The sequence below is a fragment of the Salmo trutta genome, chromosome 12 (assembly GCF_901001165.1).
Source record: "Salmo trutta chromosome 12, fSalTru1.1, whole genome shotgun sequence".
Classification (NCBI taxonomy): domain Eukaryota; kingdom Metazoa; phylum Chordata; class Actinopteri; order Salmoniformes; family Salmonidae; genus Salmo; species Salmo trutta.
Genome location: NC_042968.1, coordinates 79,865,987 through 79,890,565, shown reverse-complemented (window position 1 = coordinate 79,890,565; position 24,579 = coordinate 79,865,987). Strand labels below are relative to the sequence as shown.

Here is a 24,579-nt window from a genome sequence, read left to right as displayed (position 1 = left end):
TAAGCAAAGAGAAACGACAGTCCATCATTACTTTAAGACATGAAGGTCAGTCAATGCGGAACATTTCAAGAAGGTTTCTTCAAGTGCAGTCGCAAAAACCATCAAGTGCTATGATGAAACTGGCTCTCATGAGGACCGCCACAGGAAGGAAGACCTAGAGTTACCTCTGCAGAAGATAAGTTCATTAGAGTTACCAGCCTCAGAAATTGCAGCCCAAATAAATGCTTCACAGAGTTCAAATAACAGACACATTTCAAATCAAATCAAATCAAATGTATTTATATAGCCCTTCTTACATCAGCTGATATCTCAAAGTGCTGTTCAGAAACCCAGCCTAAAACCCCAAACAGCAAGCAATGCAGGTGTAGAAGCACGGTGGCTAGGAAAAACTCCCTAGAAAGGCCAAAACCTAGGAAGAAACCTAGAGAGGAACCAGGCTATGAGGGGTGGCCAGTCCTCTTCTGGCTGTGCCGGGTGGAGATTATAACAGCACATGGCCTAGATGTTCAAATGTTCATAAATGACCAGCATTGTCAAATAATAATAATCATAGTAGTTGTCGAGGGTGCAACAAGTCAGTAACACAAGAGTAAGTGTCAGTTGGCTTTTTCATAGCCGATCTTTGAGAGTAACTCTACCGCTCCTGCTGTCTCTAGAGAGTTGAAAACAGCAGGTCTGGGACAGGTAGCACGTCCGGTGAATACGTCAGGGTTCCAGCAGGTCTGGGACAACAGGTCTGGGACAGGTAGCACGTCCGGTGAACATGTCAGGGTTCCATAGCTGCAGGCAGAACAGTTGGAACTGGAGCAGCAGCACGGCCAGGTGAACTGGGGACAGCAAGGAGTCATCAAGCCAGGTAGTCCTGAGGCATGGTCCTAGGGCCATGAGAGAGAGAAAGAAAGATAGAGAAAGAGAGAATTAGAGAGAGCATATTTAAATTCACACAGGACACCGGAAAAGACAAGAGAAATACTCCAGATGTGACAGACTGACCCTAGCCCCCCGTCACATAAACTACTGCAGCATAAATACTGGAGGCTGAGACAGGAGGGGTCAGGAGACACTGTGGCCCCATCCGATGAAACCCCCAGACAGGGCCAAACAGGTAGGATATAACCCCACCCACTTTGCCAAAGCACAGCCTCCACACCACTGGAGGGATATCTCCAACCACCAACATACCATCCCGGGACAAGGCCGAGTATGGCCCACAAAGATCTCCGCCACGGCACAGCCCAAGGGGGGGCACAGCCCAAGGGGGGGCGCCATTTCAACATCAACTGTTCATAGGAGACTGCATGAATCAGGCCTTCATGGTCGATTTGCTGCAGAGAAACCACTACTAAAGGACTCCAATAATAAGAAGAGACTTGCTTGGGCCAAGAAACACAAGCAATAGACATTAGACCATTGGAAATCTGTCCTTTAATCTGATGAGTCCAAATGTAAGATTTTTGGTTTCAATCACTGTGTCTTTGTGAGACGCAGAGTAGGTGAATGGATGATCTCTGCATGTGTGGTTCCCACCGTGAAGCATGGAGGAGGTGTGATGGTGTGGGGTTGCTTTGATGGTGACACTGTCTGTGAATTATTTAGAATTCAAGGCACACTTAACCAGCATAGCTACCACAGCATTCTGCAGCGATACACTATCCCATCTGGTTTGCGCTTAGTGGGACTATCATTTGTTTTTCAACAGGACAATGACCCAACACACCTCCAGGCTGTGTAAGGGCTATTTTACCAAGAAGGAGATTGATGGAATGCTGCATCAGATGACCCGGCCTCCACAATCACCCGACCTCAACCCAATTGAGATGGTTTGGGATGAGTTGGCCCGCAGAGTGAGGGAAAAGCAGCCAACAAATGCTCAGCATATGTGGGAACTCCTTCAAGACGGTTGGAAAAGCATTCCAGGTGAAGCTCATTCAGAGAATGCAAAGTGTCATCAAGGCAAAGTGTGGCTACTTTGAATCATCTAAAATATATTTTGATTTGTTTAACACTTCTTTTGGTGACTATAATGATTCCGTATGTGTTATTTCATAGTTTTGATGTCTTCACTATTATTCTACAATGTAGCAAATGGTAAAAAATTAAGAAAAACTCTTCAATGAGTAGGTGTGTCCAAACTTTTGACTGGTGCTGTATGTATGCATGACTGTAATAAAGTTAGACAATTATTTCAAAGAAAGAACTCAAAAGTTCGAAAGAATTTCACTTTATTTTCCTTTGCTCTTGAAACAATGTTTCTATTTCCTTTATATAAAAAAAGAAACACTCCACAATTTATAGAGGATATATATTTACATATGAGGTTCAGTCATCTGGGATCATTGCATGCATTTAGTTTCTTTAAAATCAAAACGTGTATGTACAGAATACATCAGAATGTTTCCTCCGCAGTATAACGTGTAGATGATTCTTCCTGTTCTTTTAATCAAAGATTGAAAGTTTAAAACAGCATGAGCGATGTAGATGTGAGAGACTTGGGAGAGCAGACTGACCTTGTAATGTGGATGGATGGAGGGGGGGGCAGGATATAGCTCCAGGGTTTATCTCACATACAGTACACCATGACGCAAAGCCTGTACTAATGCTCGGATATGGCAACCACTAGGAAATTACAAATTCTTGTGCTATTAGGCTTACAGAAGTATAAGGCTTGTTTGAAAGTTGTTTGATATAAAGGATAAGGAACAATAGCTGATATGTTCTGTCAACAAACAATTGTACATATTTGTGTCTTGTGTCAGGATATGTTATCAAAAAAGCTCAGAGAATGGATTGTTGTCTCCCAAAAACCACTTGTAGAGTCTTATCACATTGACATTTTGTCACATTTACATTGACTATGAGTAGGCTACTTGATGCCTATAATTACAAGTTGGCAGATTTTCTTGGCACTTGTCAGCAGACGAGGGGATGGGCTGTTGTTGCATGTTTCTGGAATGAGAATACTCTATTAGCAAAATGGCAACACAGTCACCTGTTTTTGAGTCAGAGACATTTACATTTACATTTAAGTCATTTAGCAGACGCTCTTATCCATCAACAGCTCTGGTTATGGTGATGTCAATGCAGTAGGGTGTGGTGGGCGTTCACTGACAGGTGAATGGCATTCTAAACAGGGGAGGCAGCAAAACTTAATACATTAATCAAAAAACTTAATACCACCAATCACCACATCATAGAAAATAAACTATACAAAGGAAATTGAAATACATCAGAGATTAGTTCCCATAAACCTGTCAGAGCAGGGTTCTGTGGCCAGCTCGAATTTCAGTGTGTATTTCTGTATATGCACTTTGTGCTGATGTAAAAAGGGCTTTATAAATAAATGTGATTGATTGATCCAAGCATGTTCCAATTGACAGACACAAAGCTAACTAAAACAATGGAATGTTCTATATTTGACATGTAATGTTCTATATGTAGTTCCAGCTTCATGTCATTAGTAAAATACTTGGTACATTAAAAACCAGTGATAACATTCATGAGTTGTACAGGCACTACTAATAAGAGATATGTTTCACTGACAAAGTTACATACAAAACAGACACCAACACGGGAGTGGACACAAAAGAAACACCGGCAACATAAACTGTAGCAGGTGTGTTTGTGTATGAGGAACAAAAATATAAATGGAGTGAAGCTCAAATCTATTTTTTGGCTCTATACTCAAGCATTTTGGATTGGAGATAAAATGGATCATATGAGGCAACATTAAATCATTTCACCTTTTATTTGAAGGTATTTTCATACATATCGGTTTTACTGTTTAGAAATAAAAAGTACTTTATGCATCTAGTCCCCTCATTTGAAGGTGTCATAAGTACACTGAACAAAAATATAAACTCAACATGCAAAGTGTTGGTCCCATGTTTCATCAGCTGAAATAAAAGATCACAGAAAATGTTCCATATGCACAAAAAGCATATTTCTCTCCAATTGTGTGCACACATTTGTTTACATCCCTGTTAGTGAGTATTTCTCCTTTGTCAAGATAATCCATTCACCTGACAGGTGTGACATATCAAGAAGCTGATTAAACAGCAGGATCATTAATTACATAGGTGCACCTTATGCTGGGGACAATAAAAGGAACCGCTAAAATCTGCAGTTTTGTCCCACAACACAATGCCACAGATGACTCAATTTTGAGGGAGCGTGCAAATGGCATGCTTACAGCAGGAATGTACACCAGAGCTCTTGCCAGAGAATTTAATGTTCATTTCTCTGCCATAAGTCACCTCCAACGTTGTTTTAGAGAATTTGGCAGTACGTCCAACCGGCCTCACTACTGCAGACCATGTGTATGGCGTCGAATGGGCAAGCGGTTTGCTGATGTCAACGTTGTGAACAGAGTGCCCCATGGTGGCGGTTGGGTTAGGCTATGGGCAGGCATAAGATACAGACAATTGCATTTTATTGATGGCAATTTGTGGCCCGTTTCAAGAAACTATGTCTTGTCGCACATCACTACTACACAGGTGAGGGATTTTTTTGGTCAGAAATGCCTTCTGGAACATTCATGTGCCTTAATAACAAACTTGTATGCAATCTGTAAATACGAATAAAAAATAATAATAACGAGCCTAGTTGGTTTAGCCACAGAAAAATACAGGAACTTTCCCTTTAGCCATGATTGGCTGAGATAATGGATGGGCTGGACATGCCGAGAGATGAGTTTGGATTGGTCTGCCATGTAGCATGCTTCTGTCTATAAGTATGTGTGGATAATCCTGTCTACCGCTGCTTTTTTTGAAAGATATCATGAACTGAAAAGGTTTTGCTACTGCTCTCAACATTGCTGCCCTGGAGTTAATAGCGCTATCAACAAAGCTCAGTGGGAAAACGTTGTGATGGACAACTTCCTGGAGGATGATCGTGCCATGCTGACTCTCTGACTCTGAAAATGAATCAGACACTGAGGAAATCCCTGATTTAGGTTAAAACATTTTCATTGAACCAGACAATGTAGTCTTCTGATGACAAAGATGGGGAAGAAACGGTGTAGTTGTCACGGAAGAAGTTGACCGAGTTTTGAAATCAGTGGAATGCCAGGTGGAAGCAAAGAGATGATTTCCAAATGCAGAGGGAGTCCAAAAAGAGAACACAGAAAGAAGGCTGTTGTATAAAACACCTCCCTCCAGATTACATCTTCAAACTAAGCTCAACCATGGCATCTATGACAATGGGAGAAGCGTTCGTCCACGTATACGGGTATATGTCTAGCTACATTTTCAGATATTATACATTTCTAATTTTGTCAAAGTAATTTTCAATGCAAGTTAAAGCATACTGTTAGCTAGCTAGCTAATGTTAGCTGGTTCGCTAGCTAACATTACGTGTATGATCTGTGAAGGAGCTCTAGAAAGAGGCCCGAGTTCAAGAGTTGGAATTCCGAGTTGGATGACCGTTCAAATAGATTTTTTCCAGTTTGAGTTTTTTTTAGTTCCCAGTTGTTTTGAACGCGGCATTATAATTGGGATTATGGTTTATTGTTTAGCTAGCTAGCTACATGTCTAAACAAAAGACTGCACGATGGAAGTAACCATTTCACTGTACCGTTTACACCTTCTGTATCCTGTGCATGTGACAAATAAACTTAGATTTTATTTGATATTGTGTGGGTTTACCAGAGACGGTGTCATGTCCTGACCAGCAGAGGGAGTAGTTGTTTAGTATTTGGTCAGGACGTGGCAGAAGTTGTGTGTTGTATGTAGTTTCTAGTTGTTCTGTTTCTGTGTTAGTCTGTGTGACTCCCAATCAGGAACAGCTGGATATCGTTGCTCCTGATTGGGAGTCATATATTAGGTGTGTGTTTTTCTCTTGGTTGTGGGTTGTTTTATTTTGCACTGCTGTAAGTATCTATAGAGCCTGTAGAACTGTCGGTTTGTCCTTCGTTATTTTCCTGTGTTCTCATTATTTAATAAATTATGATGTTGAGCACGCAATCCGCTGCGCCTTGGTCTTCTCTACAGTACGACAACCGTTACAGACGGTAATGTAAAGAACAACATGACCTGCATTAAAGTCAGATTAGGATATAGGCCAAGGACTAGATACAGTTTATTTTTACTACTACTTTTTGCTACTACTTTCACCACTTTTAGTCTTGAAATCTTTGGTTGTTTACTACACAGTGAATCCTTAAAGAGATGGGTGGGGCTAAGGCTTAGGAGGGTGTGAACGATGCTGAATGGTTGTAGACAAAGAAGGCCCCTCCAGTAGGTGTACCAAAATATTCACGGACCATTTCCTCAAAAATGGTTACAAGTTTATCAACTTTCAAAGCATAATCATTTTCTCACTGTTCCTCAACTGCAGTGTATTATATACCATTTCCTAGCTCGGAGTCTCTACTTCTATGTAAAAAACATCATTCAAATTTTGCTACATAGGACCGAATCCAGGTGGTGGGTCACATTTGAATGCATAGAGATACTGTGACGAGAGCCCATTGTCGTGCCATTCATACGCTGCCATCACCTCATGTTTCAGCATGATAATAGACGGCCCCATGTCGCAAGGATCTGTACACAATTCCTGGAAGCTAAAAATGTCCCAGTTCTTCCATGGCCTTCATACTCACCAGACATGTCACCCATTAAGCATATTTCTGATACACTGGATAGACATTTACAACAGCGTGTTCCAGTTCCCGCCAATATCCAGCAAGTGGGACAACATTCCACAGGCCACAATCAACAGCCTGATCATCTCTATGTGAAGGAGATGTGTCGCGCTGCATTAGGCAAATGGTGGTCAAACCAGATACTGACTGGTTTTCTGATACACACTGCTACTTTTTTTCTTTTTAAGGTGGCCAACAGATGCATCTGTATTCCACGTCATGTGGAAACCATAGATTAGGGCCTAATGAATTTATTTAAATTGACTGATTTCCTTATGTGAACTGTAACTAATTGTTGCATGTTGTGTTTATATTTTTGTTCAGTATAAATATTTATCAGTGAGTAACACTGATTCAATCAGACATTGCAGACAAAAATACTATTGTTCCTGTACCACACAAAAGCATATTTGAAGTATGTGCAATACTAAGACTACATTTACTGATGGAAACAAAATGAAACTGCATCTGGAACAATTGTTCAGATTTCCTGCAATGTGAGGTTAATTGAATCAGGCTTTTTGAGACAATGAACTTGTAAACTGTGGCCAAGAACAAACACCAAAGCAAACACTAAAGCTTAAAGCAGGAAAATAATCACCGGTTTGGAGCTGCAAGCTCCAGTCACATAACTTAAGGGGTCATCAGGGGTGAAAAACAAACAAACAAACAAAGAAAATAGATAAATAATTTTCCTGATTAAAATAGTTCAGTGGTCTGGATTCATCTATGGCAGTGCTTCCCAACTCCAGTCCCCAAGTACCCTCAACAGTACATATTTTAGTTCTAGTCCCAGACTAACTCACCTGATTCAACTCATTGAGGGCTTGCTGATTAGTTGAATCAGGTGTGTTTGTCCAGGGTTACAACAACCATATGTACTGTTGAGCATACTGAAGGACTGGAGTGATGAACGATGACCTATGGGATTGCCTCATTGTTTATGTTGTGTTCCTTATTTTACATTTTGCAGTTGTGAATCCAACTAGAGGAGCAAGTTATAAATGTAAAGATGAAATATGTCAATATTAAAAAAGAACTGTTTCAATGCATCAAATTATCAAAAGATACAATCTTAGCATTATAAGTGTATCTGGTACAATATCCTAACTAAATAACCATGTGCTTTCAACAAGTCCTATTCAAATAAGCACACGAGGTACGATCAAAGCTACATGTAGTCACAGTAGCAATGTCTCTAGGTCTGCATTTGAGAGAAGGTCCCGTGGCAGTGGGAAGGCTCTCTCGTATACCGTACCGGTGTGAGCTACTAGTACCACATCTGAAGTACCTCAGAGCAGCCTCCCTGCACCACAGATGTGCTGCAGTAGAAAATCGGAATCATGGATACCATGCTTTTAAAAGTAAGCTTAGCATTCTTCCCTCAAATGGCACTGTTATTGGTAGTACAATAATTATTCTCAAATGCAGACTGTAAGAAGTGTGTATACCAGTGCTTGGCTACTGCTGGCTCCTCTGAGGTAAAGCACCACTTAGGATGTCCCAAGCCTTACCTCTGGGATATCAGAGGTATATTGTGATATAACACAATGATCTTTACAAATATATCCCCTTTGAAAGCTAATTTGTTCTAAAAAGAAAAGTCAGGGTGTAAGGACCACTTGAGTTATGTGGTGTGGCTGGTTCGGCCAGCATGCAGTTCAGTTCTCTGAGTGAAAGAGTGAGTACATGCCTTTAAATCTGCTATCACTTCACTACAAATGTCTTCAATACTGAGTGTTGAAAACCCAGTGAATTCAGTGTTCGCACCACTAGGTTCAAAAGTGTCTGAGCATGGGCTTGTCAATATCACCATGGGGACAGACAGGTCTTCATCTTCACTGTGATTCATTCCTTAGTCTGACCTCTGTTCACCAGCTCTCATAAAGTCCACACTGTGCAGGTCACACAGGTCACACAGACAGCCACACTGGTACTCTACAAACACAGTACAGTAGGGTCCCCTTGGGGAGGACATGACAGTAGCTAACAATCTGATGGATGGGAGGCTGGTCCCAGCTGACATCATTTAGGAAGGGTGGGAGGATCTGAGTTAATCCCTCCCTTTCTTGACTCAGTCAGCTGGCAATGGACTCCCTGCAGCCCCCAGCCCTCACCCCCTAAGGGGTCCCTGGTCCCCGGTGATGACCGGAGCAGGCTGGAAGCCCCCTCCTCTGTGGGGTGAAGGGCTGGGTTGTGGAAGGCTGGACTGGGCTGTACGGGGGTTGAGGCAGTGTCCAGGCTGCTGTTAGACAGCAGACAGCTGGGTGGGCTTGGAGGCCGGCAGCTCCAGTAGAGCCTGAACGGTCATACCCACCTTCACCAGCCCACGCTCCTCTAGGATATGGTGGGGTAAACACAGCTTGTCCTGCCAGGGTAGAAACACAGCACACAGTCATCACCGGTCCTTTCAAAATACCTTCAGGTCAGTACAAGTGAATTGACGTTTGGATGCCAGTCTGTTTCTTTGTTAAAATACATTGTCAGCAAGACAACAATAAGGCAGTTGTATGAACCAAAAACAGTGGCACCCAAGCTCAACCTATCCTCTTGAGGTTTCCACATTAGGTTCAGGACTCAGACAGAAGTTTATCTACAAATGGTTATCTGTAGATGTTCTCCTGATAAGGGAGTGCGCCATAACTGGGAAAAGAGGCGTATCAGATCTCTTGCTGGTAACTGAGAGGACTGATGACAGCGATAGACAGTGGTGATTTTGTGATGTGCGTTTACCTGTGACACGCCCAGCTTCTTACAGGCATCCAGGAAGTTCTCCACATTCCTGCGGCACTTGGCCATGCTAAGCTTTGGCTGTGGAACAGAGTTCGTCAGTTACATGAAAAAAAAAATTTTTTATCCTTATTTGTTCTAAATATTCTTGGCTTTTTTTTCTTCTTGGCAGGTGGTTTGCTTTGGCTTTAGGGATTTAAAACAACAGGTTTTCAACAGGTACTTACCACTGCTGGGGAGGGTACATGGATGCTGGCCACTGACCGAGGACGAATGTGATTGGCCAGATGGCACAAGACAACGCCATCCATCAGAGCAGCTCCGACATCGTCCGGCAGCAAGACCTTTAGTCTGGACTCCAGGTTCTGAGAGGAGTCACAGTAATAACACATTCAACATGGATCCTGTAGAATAGATCACTGTGGAATATTGCACAACAACTATTGCAACCACTAAGGTAAGACATGTATGAACAGTCCACTGTAGGAGGTGTTTGGAAATAATATATATTAACAAAATAGCAGACACTTCTTTCCAAAGTGACTTACAGACTTAGGCATGACATGCCAACAACAAATTCTGAACCTACACATCCAAGTATAACTGACCAAATTATGAAAGACAAGCATTGACATTTTGTATTCCGTAAAGTGAATGTGGAAGAGGTGAATTTTTTTTTGCTGTCTACCAACAATGACAAGCCACCTTGGTCTGACAACTTGGATGGAAAATTACTGAGGATTTTCCTAAAGGAAAGTGTGTGCCCTCAGGCCTGGAGGGAAACAAAAGTAATTCTGCTACCCAAGAATAGCAAAGCACCCTTTACAGGCTCAAACAGCTGACCAATCAGCCTGTTACCAACCCTTAGTAAACTTTGAGAAAAATTGTTTTTGAACAGATACAATGTTATTTCAGAGTAAACAAATTGACAACAGATTTTCAGCATGCTTTAAGGGACGGGCATTCAACATGTACGGCACTGACACAGAGAAAAATATTGTGGAATGTGTTTTGTTAGACTTCAGTGTAGCTTTTGACATTATCAATCATAATCTGCTGCTGGAAAAACATGTGTGTTATGGCTTTACATCCCCTGCTATATTGTGGATCGAGAGTTACCTTGTGGCAAAATCCTGCACGGAGCCTTCAAATCAATTTTTATTTGTCAGTGAAATGACCTTACAGTGAAATGCATACTTACAAGCCCTTAACCAACAATGCCATTTTAAGAAAAATAAGTGTCCAGTAAAAAATAGATAAGAAAAAGTAGAAAATAAAAGTAACAAATAATTAAACAGCAGCAGTAAAATAACAATAGCGAGGCTATATACAGGGGGTACAGGTACAGAGTCAATGCGCAGGAGCACCGGTTATAAGACACAGTGGCAGAAACATTATTCACCGTGCGCTGCCACTTTAAGAGTGCATCAGCAGTCAGGAAGGAGGAAATAAAGATAGCTATTCTGAGTAATAGCAACATTGTTGCGAACATTTGAAAAACAAACCAACAAACCATCAGCTGTATCAGAGGGACAGACAGTGTAACTGCAAGCCTGAAGTCAACAGCTAAGACCCCCCCCCCTCTCATTTCCATCCATCGTTCCAGTGCGTTTCACTGCAGCAGACTTCATTTTATTCCCTATGTGCTCCTTTTGATGTTCTGTGTTGTTGGACTATTAGTTCCCTGCCAGTTGTATTTGGTGTGACATTTTAGTTAAAGGGAGTTTGCATGAGTTATTATTTATTGTTGTTTGAACTGTATGGATTTTCTGTCGGACTATTTACATTTGGCCGAGAAGATTCTAGGACATTTTAAGGCCTTTGTTTTGTCCCCCCACCCCCACCCCCCACCCACCCCCCACGCACACACACAAACTCATTCATCATCCCAGAGTCGCCTCTACACCGTTGACGTTGAGACTGGTGTTTTGCGGGTACTATGTAATGAAGCTGCCAGTTGAGGACTTGTGAGGTGTCTGTTTCTCAAACTAGACACTCTAATGTACTTGTCCTCTTGCTCAGTTGTGCACCGGGGCCTCCCACTCCTCTTTCTATTCTGGTTAGAGACAGTTTTAGCTGTTCTGTGAAAGGCGTAGTGCACAGCGTTGTACGAGATCTTCAGTTTCTTGGCAATTTCTCACATGGAATAGTCTTCATTTCCCAGAACAAGAATAGACTGACGAGTTTCAGTATAAAGTTATTTGTTTCTGGCCATTTTGAGCCTGTTGTAATTGAACCCACAAATGCTGACGCTCCAGATACTCAACTAGTCTAAAGAAGGTCAGTATTATGTGTTCCCATTTAATTAGCTAGTAAATAAATAATTAAACCAATTTGTGTCGTACTGAATCATAAGTAAGACTCTGGTTTTTGCAGATGCAAGGTTACGACTGTTCAGAATTATGATGATACGAGGTTGTGATTAATAAATTGACTGTTTATAGATGTGATAGGTAAAGATCTTTTAGCGTTTCATTCGGGAGATGGTATCTCTTTAAAGAACCGCTCTCGTGGTGCCCCAGATCCTAATGAGTTAATTGTTACTTGATTAAGTTAAATCGGGTAACAATTAAACAGACTTAGTTAATTAGATAAATAACAGTCTTCAGATTAATGTTAAAGTCAAGTCACAACACAGACTATTGCAAATACTCTAATGTTGATGACTGGGTTCTTTCTTGTCAATTGTTTCTATGAAGTTGCCGTTAAATTGCTATTGTATGAGGTATTTTTGGTTGTGTTACCCCTGTGCTGTGACGTGTGTTTTATATGGTGTGTCTTTTCTTTCCACTGGCTATCTGGCCAACAGACTACACTCTAAGCAGTCTATTCTGCTGATGTGTGTGTGTCTGGTAGCCCTACTGTCACATCTTCTCCTGCTCCTCCCCTCTGGCGTACGACGTCACCAGAATACTAACCACCGGTCCTGGGATTCATTATTACGCACACTTGGCACCTATCGTTACGCACACCTGTTAATTATTATGATTCACACTTGGACTTCATTATCTTCATAATTTCCTCCCATTTATATGTCACTCCCTTATGTTTTCTCACTAGTTGGTATTGCTCTTGTTTACCGGCGTGTAGCATTATGGAATAGTCTCGTTACTGGTTTTGTTGTTTTACTAAACGTTTCACCTGCACCTGCTTCCCGACTCACAGCGCCGTTATTACAGCTACTCTATCTATCCTACTCTTTTCCTTTCGGCAGGGTTAATATATACTTGGCGCCCCAACAAAATCTTTATCTTTACCCCTCTCTAACAATACCACTACAACCAGTTTAACAGAACACAGAGGGTGTTCTTTAATGGAAGCCTCTCCATAACAATCCAGGTAGAATCAGGATTCCCCCTTGGCAGCTGTCTAGGTCCCTTACTATTTTCAATCTTTAATAATGACCTGCCACTGGCTATAAGTAAAGCCTGTCAGATACCACAGCAAGTGAAATCACTGCAACACCTAACAAAGAGCTGCAGTCAGCTTCAGAATGGGTGGCAAGAAAAAAAATAACGAAACACATTGTATTTGGGACAAATCATTCACTGACCCCTAAATGTGGAAATTGAGCAAGTTGTGGAGACTAAACTGCTTGGAGTAACCCTGGATTGTAAACTGTCATGGTCAAAACATGTTGATGCAACAGAAGCTAAGATGGGGAGAGGTCTGTCCATAATACAGTGCTATTCCGCCTTCTTAACAACATCAACAAGGTAGGTCCTACAGGCCCTAGTTTTGTCGCACCTGGATGACTGTTCAGTCATGTGGTCAGGTGCCACAAAGAGGGACTTAGGAAAATTACAATTGGCCCAGAACAGGGTAACACGGCTGGCCCTTAAATGTACACAGAGAACCAACATGAAATACAAGTCAATCTCTCCTGGCTCAAAGTATCATAGAGGAGAGATTGACTTCATCACTACTTGTATCTGTGAGAAGTATTGACATGTTGAATGCACTGAGCTATCAGTTTAAACTACTAGAACACAGCTCGTACACCCATGCATACCCCACAAGACATGCCATCAGAGCTCTCTTCACAGTCCCCAAGTCCAGAACAGACTGTGGGAGGCCCACAGTACTACATAGAGACATGACTATATGGAACTCTATTCCAAATCAAGTAGCTTATGCAAACAGTAAAATCAGATTTAAAAGCAGATAAAAATACACACACAGTGGGGACTGTGAAGAGACACATGCACACACACACACGATAACATACGCATTATACACACATGGATTTTGTGTTGTAGATACAATGTATGTGGTAGTAGAGTAGTGGCCTGAGGGCACACACTTAATGTGTTGAGAAATCTGTTGCGAAATATATTGTAATGTTTTTGAAATGTTATATAAATGCATACATTTTGCTGAACCCCAGGAAGAGTAGCTGCTGCCTTGGCAGGAATGACAGGGGATCCATAAACAATACAGTCATGCAAGCATAACTTTTTAACTCATGGTTAGTCCTGGGAATTGAACCCACTATTCTGGTGTTGCTCTACCAACTGAGCTACAGAGGACCGAATGCACGCAGGCAAGCATGCACACACATTGTTTCAATGGGAGGTAACCAAGAACCCGATGGTCACTCTGACCGAGCTCTAGAGTTCCTCAGTGGAGATGGGAGAAGGACAACCATCTCTGCAGCACCCATCAGGCCTTTATGTTAGAGTGGCCAGACGGAAGCCACTCCTCAGTAAATGGCACATGATAACCCGCTTGGAGTTTGCCAAAAGGCAAATACTCTCAGACCATGAGAAACAAGATTCTCTGGTCTGATGAAACCAAGATTGAACTCTTTGGCCTGAATGCCAAGCGTCACGTCTGGATGAATCCTGGCACCATCCCTACGGTGAAGCATGGCGGTGGGAGCATCATGATGATGGGATGTTTTTCAGCGGCAGGGACTGGAAGACTAGTCAGCATCGGGGTAAAGATGAACAGAGCAAAGTACAGAGAGATCCTTGATGAAAACCTGCTCCAGAGCGCTCAGGACCTTAGACTGGGGGTGAAGGTTCACCTTCCAACAGCACAACGACCCTAAGCACACAGCCAAGACAATGCAGGAGTGGCTTCAGGACAAGTCTCTGAATATCCTTGAGTGGCCCAGCCAGACACTGGACTTGAACCCAATCTAACATCTCGAGAGAGACCTGAAAATAGCTGTGCAGCGACGCTCCCCTGACAAAGCTTGAGAGGATCTGCAGAGTATAATGGGAGAAACTCTCCAAATACAGGTGTTCTAAGTTTGTAGTGTCATAGTGAACAAAAAACATACAGTCAGCGGCAGTCCAGTCGGCGAAAAGAGCTCGTTGATGAGAGAGGTTGAAGGAGAATGGCAAGAATCGTGCTAACTAACAGGCGGGCTACAAACAGACAAATTACAGTGCAGTATATCAGTGGTGTGCAGAACGGCATCTCAGAACACAACTTGTCGATCCTTGTCACGGATGTGTTAATGCAGCAGACGACCACACCGGGTTCCACTCCTATCAGCTAAAAACAAGAAGAATCGGCTCCAGTGATCACCAACACTTGACAATTGAGGAATGGATCAATAGGCCCTGGAACATGACAGCAAGTTCAGTTTACTTGAGTGGCCTGCACAGTCTCCAGACCTCAACCCAAAAGATCATCTTTGGGATGAGATGGAACAGGCTGTCCGCAACATGAACGTACCATCGTCCAATCTGCAGCAACTGCGTGATGCCATTGCGTCAGCATGGACCAACATACTAGATTGGTGTACCTAATAAGTATATATCCTGTCTGGGCTAGGGGGCAGTATTTTCACGGCCGGATGAAAAACATACCCAATTTAAACAGGTTACTACTCTGGCCCAGAAACTAGAATATGCATATTATTAGATTTGGATAGATTTGGATTATTAGATTTTGATAGAAAACACTCTGAAGTTTCTAAACCTGTTTGAATGGTGTCTGTGAGTATAACAGAACTCATATGGCAGGCAAAAACCTGAGAAAAATACAACCAGGAAATGAAAAATCTGGTGCCTGTAGGTTTTTCAAGTCATTGCCAATCGAACACACAGTGACTAAGGATTCATTTTGCACTTCCTAAGGCTTCCACTAGATGTCAACAGTCTTTAGAAAGTTGTATTTTTCTGAGCACAGTACTCAGATTATTGCAAAGTGTGCTTTCCCAGTAAAGTTATTTTGAAATCTGTCAATGCGGTTGCATTCAGGAGATGTTAATCTATAATTCTTTGAATAACAGTTTAATATTTTATCAACGTTTATGACGAGTATTTTTGTAAATTGTAGTGCTGATTCACCGGCAGTTTTGGGGGAAATACATTTTCTGAACGTCACGCGCCAATGTAAAATGCTGTTTTTGGATATAAATATTGATAGAACAAAAAATGCATGTATTGTCTAACATAATGTCCTAGGAGTGTCATCTGATGAAGATTGTCAAAAGTTAGTGCATAATTTTAGCTGGTTTTCTGCTTTTGGTGATGCCTGTCCTTGCATTGAAAATGGCTGTGTGTCATTTTTTGTATATGTACTGTCCTAACATAATCTAACTTTATGCTTTCGCCGTAAAGCCTCTTTGAAATCGGACAATGTGGTTGGATTAATGAGATGTTTATCTTTCAAATGGTGTAAAATAGTTGATTGTTTGAGAAATTGAAATTATTAGATTTATGCTATCTTGTCAAGCAATCCCGTTACCGGTATGAGAACGGGAAGGGGTCCCATAGAGGATATACACTGTATATACAGTTGAAGTCTGAAGTTTACATACACCTTAGCCAAATACATTTAAACTCAGTTCCTCACAATTCCTGACATTTAATGATAGTATAAATTCCCTGTCTTATGTCAGTTAGGATCACCACTTTATTTTAAGAATGTGAAATGTCAGAATAATAGCAGAGAGAATTATTTATTTCAGCTTTTATTTCTTTCATCACATTCCCAGTGGGTCATAAGTTTACATACACTCAATTAGTATTTGGTAGCATTGCCTTTAAATTGTTTAACTTGGGTCAAACGTTTCGGGTAGCCTTCCGCAAGCTTCCCACAATAAGTTGGGTGAATTTTGGCCCATTCCTCCTGACAGAGCTGGTGTAACTGAGTCAGGTTTGTAGGCCTCCTTGCTCGCACACACTTTTTCAGTTCTGCCCACAAATTTTCTATAGGATTGAGGTCAGGGCTTTGTGATGGCCACTCCAATACCTTGACTTTGTTGTCCTTAAGCCATTTTGACACAACTTTGGAAGTATGCTTGGGGTCATTGTCCATTTTGTAGACCCATTTGCAACCAAGCTTTAACTTCCTGACTGATGTCTTGAGATGCTGCTTCAATATATCCACAGAATTTTCCTTCCTCGTGATAACATCTATTTTGTGAAGTGCACCAGTCCCACCTGCAGCAAAGCACCCCCGCAACATGATGCTGCCACCCCCGTGCTTCACGGTTGGGATGGTGTTCTTCAGATTGCAAGCATCCCCCTTTTTCCTCCAAAAATAATGATGGTCATTATGGCCAAACAGTTCTATTTTTGTTTCATCAAACCAGAGAACATTTCTCCAAAAAGTACGATCTTTGTCCCCATGTGCAGTTGCAAACCGTAGTCTGGCTTTTTTATGGCGGTTTTGGAGGAGTGGCTTCTTCCTTGCTGAGCGGCCTTTCAGGTTAGGTCAATATAGGACACGTTTTACTGTGGATATAGATACTTTTGTACCTGTTTCCTCCAGCATCTTCACAAGGTCCTTTACTGTTGTTCCGGGATTGATTTACACTTGCCCCCCAAAGAACGTTCATCTCTAGGAGACAGAACGCGTCTCCTTCCTGAGCAGTATGACAGCTTGCGTGTTTATACTTGCACACTATTGTTTGTACAGATGAATGTGGTACCTTCAGGTGTTTGGAAATTGCTCCCAAGGATGAAACAGACTTGTGGAGATCTACAATTTTTTTCTGAGGTCTTGTCTGATTTCTTTGGATTTTCCCATGTCAAGCAAAGAGGCACTGAGTTTGAAGGTAGGCCTTGAAATACATCCACAGGTACACCTCCAATTGACTCAAATTATGTCAATTAGCCTATCAGAAGCTTCTAAAGCCATGACATCATTTTCTGGAATTTTCCAAGCTGTTTAAAGACACAGTCAATTTAGTGTATGTAAACTTCTGACCCACTGGAATTATGATACAGTGAATTATAAGTGAAATAATCTGTCTGTAAACAATTGTTGGAAAAATTACTTGTGTCATGCACAAAGTTGATGTCCTAACCAACTTGTCAAAACTATAGTTTGTTAACAATAAATTGGTGGAGTAGTTGAAAAACTAGTTTTAATGACCCCAACCTAAGTGTATGTAAACTTCCGATTTCAACTGTATAACAGATATATTTAACTTCAACTATTTCACTCCACAGCTCCATATAAATGTGGGCGTGCAATGTGCATGCTTCTGGGGAGCCCTGAGGGACCCACTGGGATGCTGTCGAAAGCCCAACGCTACCTGGAGCTGTCTGGAAGAACAAGTAGTGACACGTTGAGAATTCTGAGGAAAACATGAAATAGCCCATTCAAGGAAAACATCTTAGAATTACAGTAATACATTCTCCTGTCAACTCTGCCAATACAAGAGGAATTTGTTCACACCTGATGAATAGCTGCTGATTGTCCTTAAAACTCTTGACACATATTTTATAAAGGATTCAGTAAATTTCATGGAGAATGAAAAGGACTGTTCCAAGTCTAATCGGATTACACAAGGTTAGAGCGTTGGGCCAGTAAACAAAAGGTTGCTGGTTCGAATACCAGAGCCGACAAGGTGAAAAAGTCTACCGGTGTGCCCTTGAGCAAGGCACTTAACCCTAATTGCTCCAGGGGAGCTTTACAATGGCGAGCCTGGCCCCATTCCCTGACCCCATTCCCTGCGGGTGCCTCAGGGTGAGTTTAGATATGCAAAAAAAACAATCCATTACACACACGTGTATAACAGGACAAATATAAGCACCCCCCCAAATGATTATTATTATTGGTGATGATCTTTTAGTCATTGTTTGTCATCTGGTGTTTTCGGAGTGTCCTGACCTGCCGTAGGACGCCAATCTGCTCCATCTCCTCCCTCAGGTGTTCCATCTTCCTCCTCATGGTGAAACTGGGGTCTGATGACTCTTGACGGCTGCTTCGACAGAACGCTACACCAACATATAAGAAACGTATAGGTTGTGACCTACAGAAATCACTGAAATTACACATTTAGGGAACTTTCAAACAATGGACCTCTGGGAATACCATTGAGCAATGCAGAGATGAGATCAGAGTCTAGACCTTTTACTGACCATAATCACAGTCTTCCTTCCAACAATAATTGTAACTTTGGAATGTTCAGACTAGGGCTGTGATGGTCATGGAATTTTGACAGAGTATGGGAAACCCTGTTTAAAAACGGTTGTGACAGTTATTTTCATGACTGTCTTCATCCATAACCGTCAGTTTCACAGGGTATGGTAGCAGGCGCCAGGCGCACAGGTTTGTGTCAAGAACTGCAACACTGCTGGGTTTTTCACACAACAGTTTCCTGTCTGCGTCAAGAATGGTCCACACCCAAAGGACATCCAGCCAACTTGACACAGCTGTGGGAAGCATTGGAGTCAACATGGGCCAGCATCCCTGTGCAATGCTTTCGACACCTTGTAGATAGAATCCACGCCCCAACGAATTGAGGCTGTTCTGAGGGGAAAAGTTGGTGCAACTCAATATTAGGAAGGTTTTCTTAATGTTTTGCAACGGTGTAAAGTACTTAAGTAAAAATACTTTAAAGTACTACTTAACATGTTTTTCGGGGTATCTGTACTTAACTTTTTATATTTTTGACAACTTTTACTTCACTACACTCCTAAAGAAAATAATGTACTTTTTACTCCATACATTTTCCCTGACACCTAAAAGTACTCGTTACATTTTGAATGCTTAGCAGTACTGGAAAATGGTCCAATTCACGCCCTTATCAAGAGAACATCCCTGGTCATCCTACTGCCCCTGACCTGGTGGACTCACTAAACATACATGCTTCGTTTGTAAATCATTTCTGAGTGCTGGAGTGTGCCCCTGGCTATCCACACATTAAAATAACAAGAAAATGGTGCTGTCTGGTTTGCTTAATAAGGAATTTGAAATGATTTTACTTTTGATACTTAACTATATTCTAGCAATAACATTTACTTTTGATACATAAGTATATTTAAAACCAAATACTTTTAGACTTAATCAAGCAGTATTTTACTGGATGACTTTTACTTTTACTTGAGTCATTTTCTATTAAGGTATCTATACTTTTAGTAAAGTATGACAATTGGGTACTTTTTCCACCACTAATGTTTTGTATACTCAGCATTATGTACTAATTATACTATAACTACTTCTAAGGAAATCTCCTTACATGCTGACCACACTGCTCGAGAGTGTGCTCCATTACGCGCATGTTGATTTTTTCCACACACACCAGACGCGATCAGGACACGCAGGTTGAAATATCAAAATGAACTCTGAACCAACTATATTAATTTAGCTAGTTAGCTTGCAGTTGCAAGCTAATTTGTCCTATTTAGCTAGCTTGCTGTTGCTAGCTAATTTGTCCTGGGATATAAACGTGGAGTTGTTATTTTACCTGAAATGCACAAGGTCCTCTACTCCAAAAATTAATCCACACATAAAACGGTCAACCGAATCATTTCTAGTCATCTCTCCTCCTTCCAGGCTTCTTCTCCTTCTTTGGAATATATGGTGGCAACCAACTTTAAGGTGTATTTCCACCATCAACTGGACTGGCGTGTGGACCTCAGTTCATCTTTCAATCACGCATATGAGTATGTGCTCCTAAGAACCAATGAGGAGATGGGAGAGGCGGGACTTGCAGCGCATCAAGCATCACAAATAGAACCAAGTTCTATTTTAGAGCCTGGCTATGCAGACGCACGTTGACGCGCTCGAGCAGTGTGGGTAACAATGATTGAATAACATGTTGTATACATTTATTTTGCAACGCACACGACGCGGGCGGTGTGGTCAGAATGTTAGTGTCCTTTCTGTGGGTTCAACACCACATTTCTTGGATTTTGTAAACCATTTATTAATAGTGAAATACCATGAAAATTCCACTGAACTCCTCCACTTTTTCTTGGAAGGAAAGTTGAGAAGGTCATTTCACACATCATTGTTATCATGGCAACAGAGACAAAGTAATCAGGAACTAAGGTCAAAGGTCCAGTGATTGACCGGGAGTGCAGGACAGATTGCAACTCTGACAGGGACACCATTTTCCTGTTTGTTGGATATCTATGACACCCACTAATAGTTTATCTTCTCTATTTTATATTTTGTTAAAAGGGAAATCTGTGATTCAAACAAAGCAGTCACCCTGCCACTGAATTGGTAAACAGCTGAGGGATGGGGCTGGAGAAATGTAACCACTCTCAAATTCATAGACAGAGCTATGGATGCAAGGACTGACCATGAGATCAAAATGATAGTTTTAACCATGTTTTGAAACTATACAGTGTTTGTTTACGATGACATTGTTTACAAACAATGGAGTAAAAAAGCAAATACGACAGTAGAACTAAGCTTATGAGGCATTTATACATTATTCTTCAAGAATGAATGGGTACACACTGAGTAAACCAAAGAGTAGGAACACCTTCCTAATATTGAGTTGCACCAACTTTTTCCCTCAGAACAGACTCAATTCGTTGGGGCGTGGACTCTATCTACAAGGTGTCGAAAGCATTGCACAGGGATGCTGGCCCATGTTGACTCCAATGCTTCCCACAGTTGTGTCAAGTTGGCTGGATGTCCTTTGGGTGGTGGACCATTCTTGATACACACGGGAAACTGATGAGCGTAAAAATCCCAGCAGTGTTGCAGTTCTTGACACAAACCAGTGTGCCTGGCACCTGCTACCATACCTTGTTCAAAGGCCCTTACATTGTGTGTCTTGCCCATTCACCCTCTGAATGACAATTGTCTCAAAGCTTAAAAATCCTTCTCTAACCTGTCCTCACCTTCATCTACACTGATTGAAGAGGATTTAACATGTGACATCAATAAGGGATCATAGCTTTCCCCTGGAAAAGTCCAAAAATGTATGTAGCAATCACAGATTGCACTTTTAAACAGAGCCTCCCACAAGAAAATTCAACCTCTAGCACTGAGGCACATGCTTGACACACAGTTGACATTGCAGAGTGCCTTCATAAAGTATTCAGACCCCTTGACTCATTCCACATTTTGTTGTTACAGCCTGAATTCAAAATTTATTAAATATATTTTTTCTCACCCATCTACACACAATACCCCATAATGACAAAGTGAAAACATGTTTTTAGAAATTTTTGAAAATGTATTAAATGAAATACAGAACTGTATAATTTACATAAATATTTACACCCATGAGTCAATACATGTCTTCCTGGGTAAGTCTCTAAGAGCTTTGCACACCTGGATTGTACAATATTTGCACATAATTATTTTTTTAATTCTTCAAGCTCTGTCAAGTTGGTTGCTGATCATTGCGAAACAGCCATTTTGAAGTATTGTCCTGCTGAAAGGTGAGTTTGTCTCCCAGTGTCTGTTGGAAAGCAGAATGAGACAGGTTTTCCTGTAGGATTTTGCATGTGGTTAGCTCTATTGTGTTTATTTTTATCCCCCCAAAACTCCCTAGTCCTTGCTGATTGCAAGCATACGCATAACATGATGCAGCCTCCATCGTGCTTGAAAATATGAAGGATGCTACTCAGTGATGTGTTGTGTTGGATTTGCTCCAAACATAACGCTTTGTATTCAGGACATGAAGTTAATTTCTTTGTCACATTTTTAGCAGTTCTATTTTAGTGCCTTAATGCAAACAGGATGCATGTTTTGGAATCTTTTTTATTCTGTACAGGCTTCCTTCTTTTCACTGTGTCATTTAAGTTAATATTGTGGAGTAACTACAATGTTGTCAATCCATCCTCAGTTTTCTCCTAACACAGCCATTAAAAACTCTAACTGTTTTAAATCCTTGAGTGGTTTCCTTCCTCTCCGGCGAGCTAGGAAGGACGCCTCTATCTTTGTCGTGACTGGGTGTATTGATACACCATCCAAAGTGTAAATAACCTCGTAAGGATACCATTTCAAAGGAAACACTTTGAAGTTTGTGGAAATGTGAAAGGAATGTATGAGAATATAACACAATTGATCTGGTAAAAGATAATACAAAGAAAAAAAACAACCGTTCGTTTCTATTGTTTTTGTACCATCATCTTTGAAATGCAAAAGAAAAGCCATAATGTATTATTCCAGCCCAGTTGTAATTTAGATATTGGGCACTAGATGGCAGCAGTGCATGTGCAAAGTTTTAGACTGATCCGATGAACCATTATATTTCTGTTAAAATATTTGTATCAAGACTGCCCAAATGTGCCTAATTTTGTTTATTGATAACTTTTCATGTTCAAAATTGTGCACTCTCCTCAAACAATTGCATGGCATTCTTTCACTGTAATAGCTACTTTAAATTGGACAGTGTAATTAGATTAACAAGAATTTAAGCTTTCTGCCAATATCAGATATGTCTATGTCCTGGGAAATGTTCTTGTTACTTACAACCTCATGCTAATCGCATTAGCCTATGTTATCTCAACCGTCCCGTGGAAGGGACACCGATCTCAAAGAAGTTTTAATAACTTCACCATGCTCAAAGGGATATTCAATGTCTGCTTTTTATATTTTTACCCATCTACCAATAGGTGCCTTTCTTTGCGAGGCATTGGAAAACCTCCCTTGTTTATGTGGTTGAATCTGTGTTTGGAATTCACTGCTCAACTGAGGGACCTTACAGATAATTGTATGTGTGGGATACAGAGATTAGATATTTTTTAATGACTATGTTAAACACTATTATAGCACACTGAGTGAGTCCATGCAACTTATTAAGTGACTTGTTAAGCACATTTATACTCCTGAACTTATTTAGGCTTGTCATAACATCGTGGTTGAATACTTATTGACTGAAGACATCACAGCTTTTCATTTTTTATGAATTTGTAAAACACTTTAAAAACATATTTCCACTTTGATATTATGGGGTATATAGGCCAGTGACACAAAATCTCAATTTAATCAATTCAGGCTATAACATAACAACATTTGGAAAAAGTCAAGGGGTGTGATAAACAAATGTATCACCATGCTTGGGACAAGCTGTAACAGGTCCATACTTACACAGAATCACTCTATTACTTTCTAGAATGCCATTCATTATATACCACGCCTCATACTTGCACAACATGTTCAAGCTCATTGCTCCATGTTATCTGTTTTAAAGTTATTTAACGGGTTAAATACCTTAACTGGAAGACATTGAAATGTGTTGATTGTAGGTGTGCCACTTCATAAATAAAAGCCAGTTAAGGAATGACTGTAACCGCTGAAAGATTTAATTAATTCAGGCTTACCTGATCTTGGCTTCAGACCAAACACTGTGAGGGTGCTGCTGAAATCAGCATTCCGCATCCCCTCCTGCAGACAAAATACATGACAAGTTTATCGGAAAGATAGATCAGACAATTTTGATATTTGCTTAAGTATGTACGAATATAATTTGGATGAATGTGATTTTACTGTGCATTTGATTGAATAGCAATTCACACCTCACACTCGTCATTCCCACAGGAGTTTCTTCGGGCACTCTGGCACTTGTACTGTAAGAGAAGACACATCAAGAAAGATATTTACTCCATGATCTAGCCTGGAACCTGGTGTAGGCTTCTAGCTGAATCCTCTCATATATACTGAACAAAAGTATAAACGCAATATGCAAACATTTCAAAGATTTTACTGAGTTAAAGTTCATAGAAGGAAATCAATTGAAATAAATTAGGCCCTAATTTATGGATTTCATGGGTGAAATCCCGCCGGGGAGCCAGGCCCAGCCAATCAGAATGAATTTCCCTCCCCTTCTTTTATTGCAGCTCATGAAACATGGGACCAACACTGTACATGTTGCGTTTATATTTTTGTTCTGTATAGTAGAATACAGCCCTTTGTCGTCTACCTCCCTGGACAGTCTGGGATGTATTTGTTCCAGCCTGTGAAAGAAAAGTTGTTCATTTCATACAGTGGGGAAAATGAAACCTTTAATAATATGATCACAACTACAACTCCAGCCATGTAGCAGA

At 41.0% G+C, this 24,579-nt stretch overlaps 1 protein-coding gene and 1 long non-coding RNA gene across 5 annotated transcripts in view; one reads left to right on the top strand and one right to left on the bottom strand.

Moving 5' to 3' along the window:
* Positions 1–6,827: 6,827 nt before the first annotated feature.
* The window catches only part of LOC115204327 (leucine-rich repeat and calponin homology domain-containing protein 2), a 73,848-nt gene continuing 56,096 nt past the window's right edge, over positions 6,828–24,579 (bottom strand). For 3 of the 4 annotated variants that reach the window (XM_029769810.1, XM_029769812.1, XM_029769813.1), the window contains 6 exons: positions 24,052–24,102; positions 23,857–23,920; positions 18,452–18,558; positions 9,598–9,735; positions 9,374–9,451; positions 6,828–9,008 (listed from right to left, as the gene is read on the bottom strand). In XM_029769810.1, the coding sequence (XP_029625670.1) occupies positions 8,889–9,008; positions 9,374–9,451; positions 9,598–9,735; positions 18,452–18,558; positions 23,857–23,920; positions 24,052–24,102 (558 nt within the window). In that variant the 3' untranslated portion in view covers positions 6,828–8,888. Of the gene's footprint in view, positions 9,009–9,373; positions 9,452–9,489; positions 9,736–18,451; positions 18,559–23,856; positions 23,921–24,051; positions 24,103–24,579 lie in introns of those variants that run through there. The other variant, XM_029769814.1, reaches the window with a different exon arrangement.
* Positions 9,730–18,331, top strand: LOC115204328 (uncharacterized). Its single transcript, XR_003880350.1, has 2 exons — positions 9,730–9,827; positions 17,788–18,331. It is a non-coding gene; the product is annotated as an uncharacterized LOC115204328 (long non-coding RNA).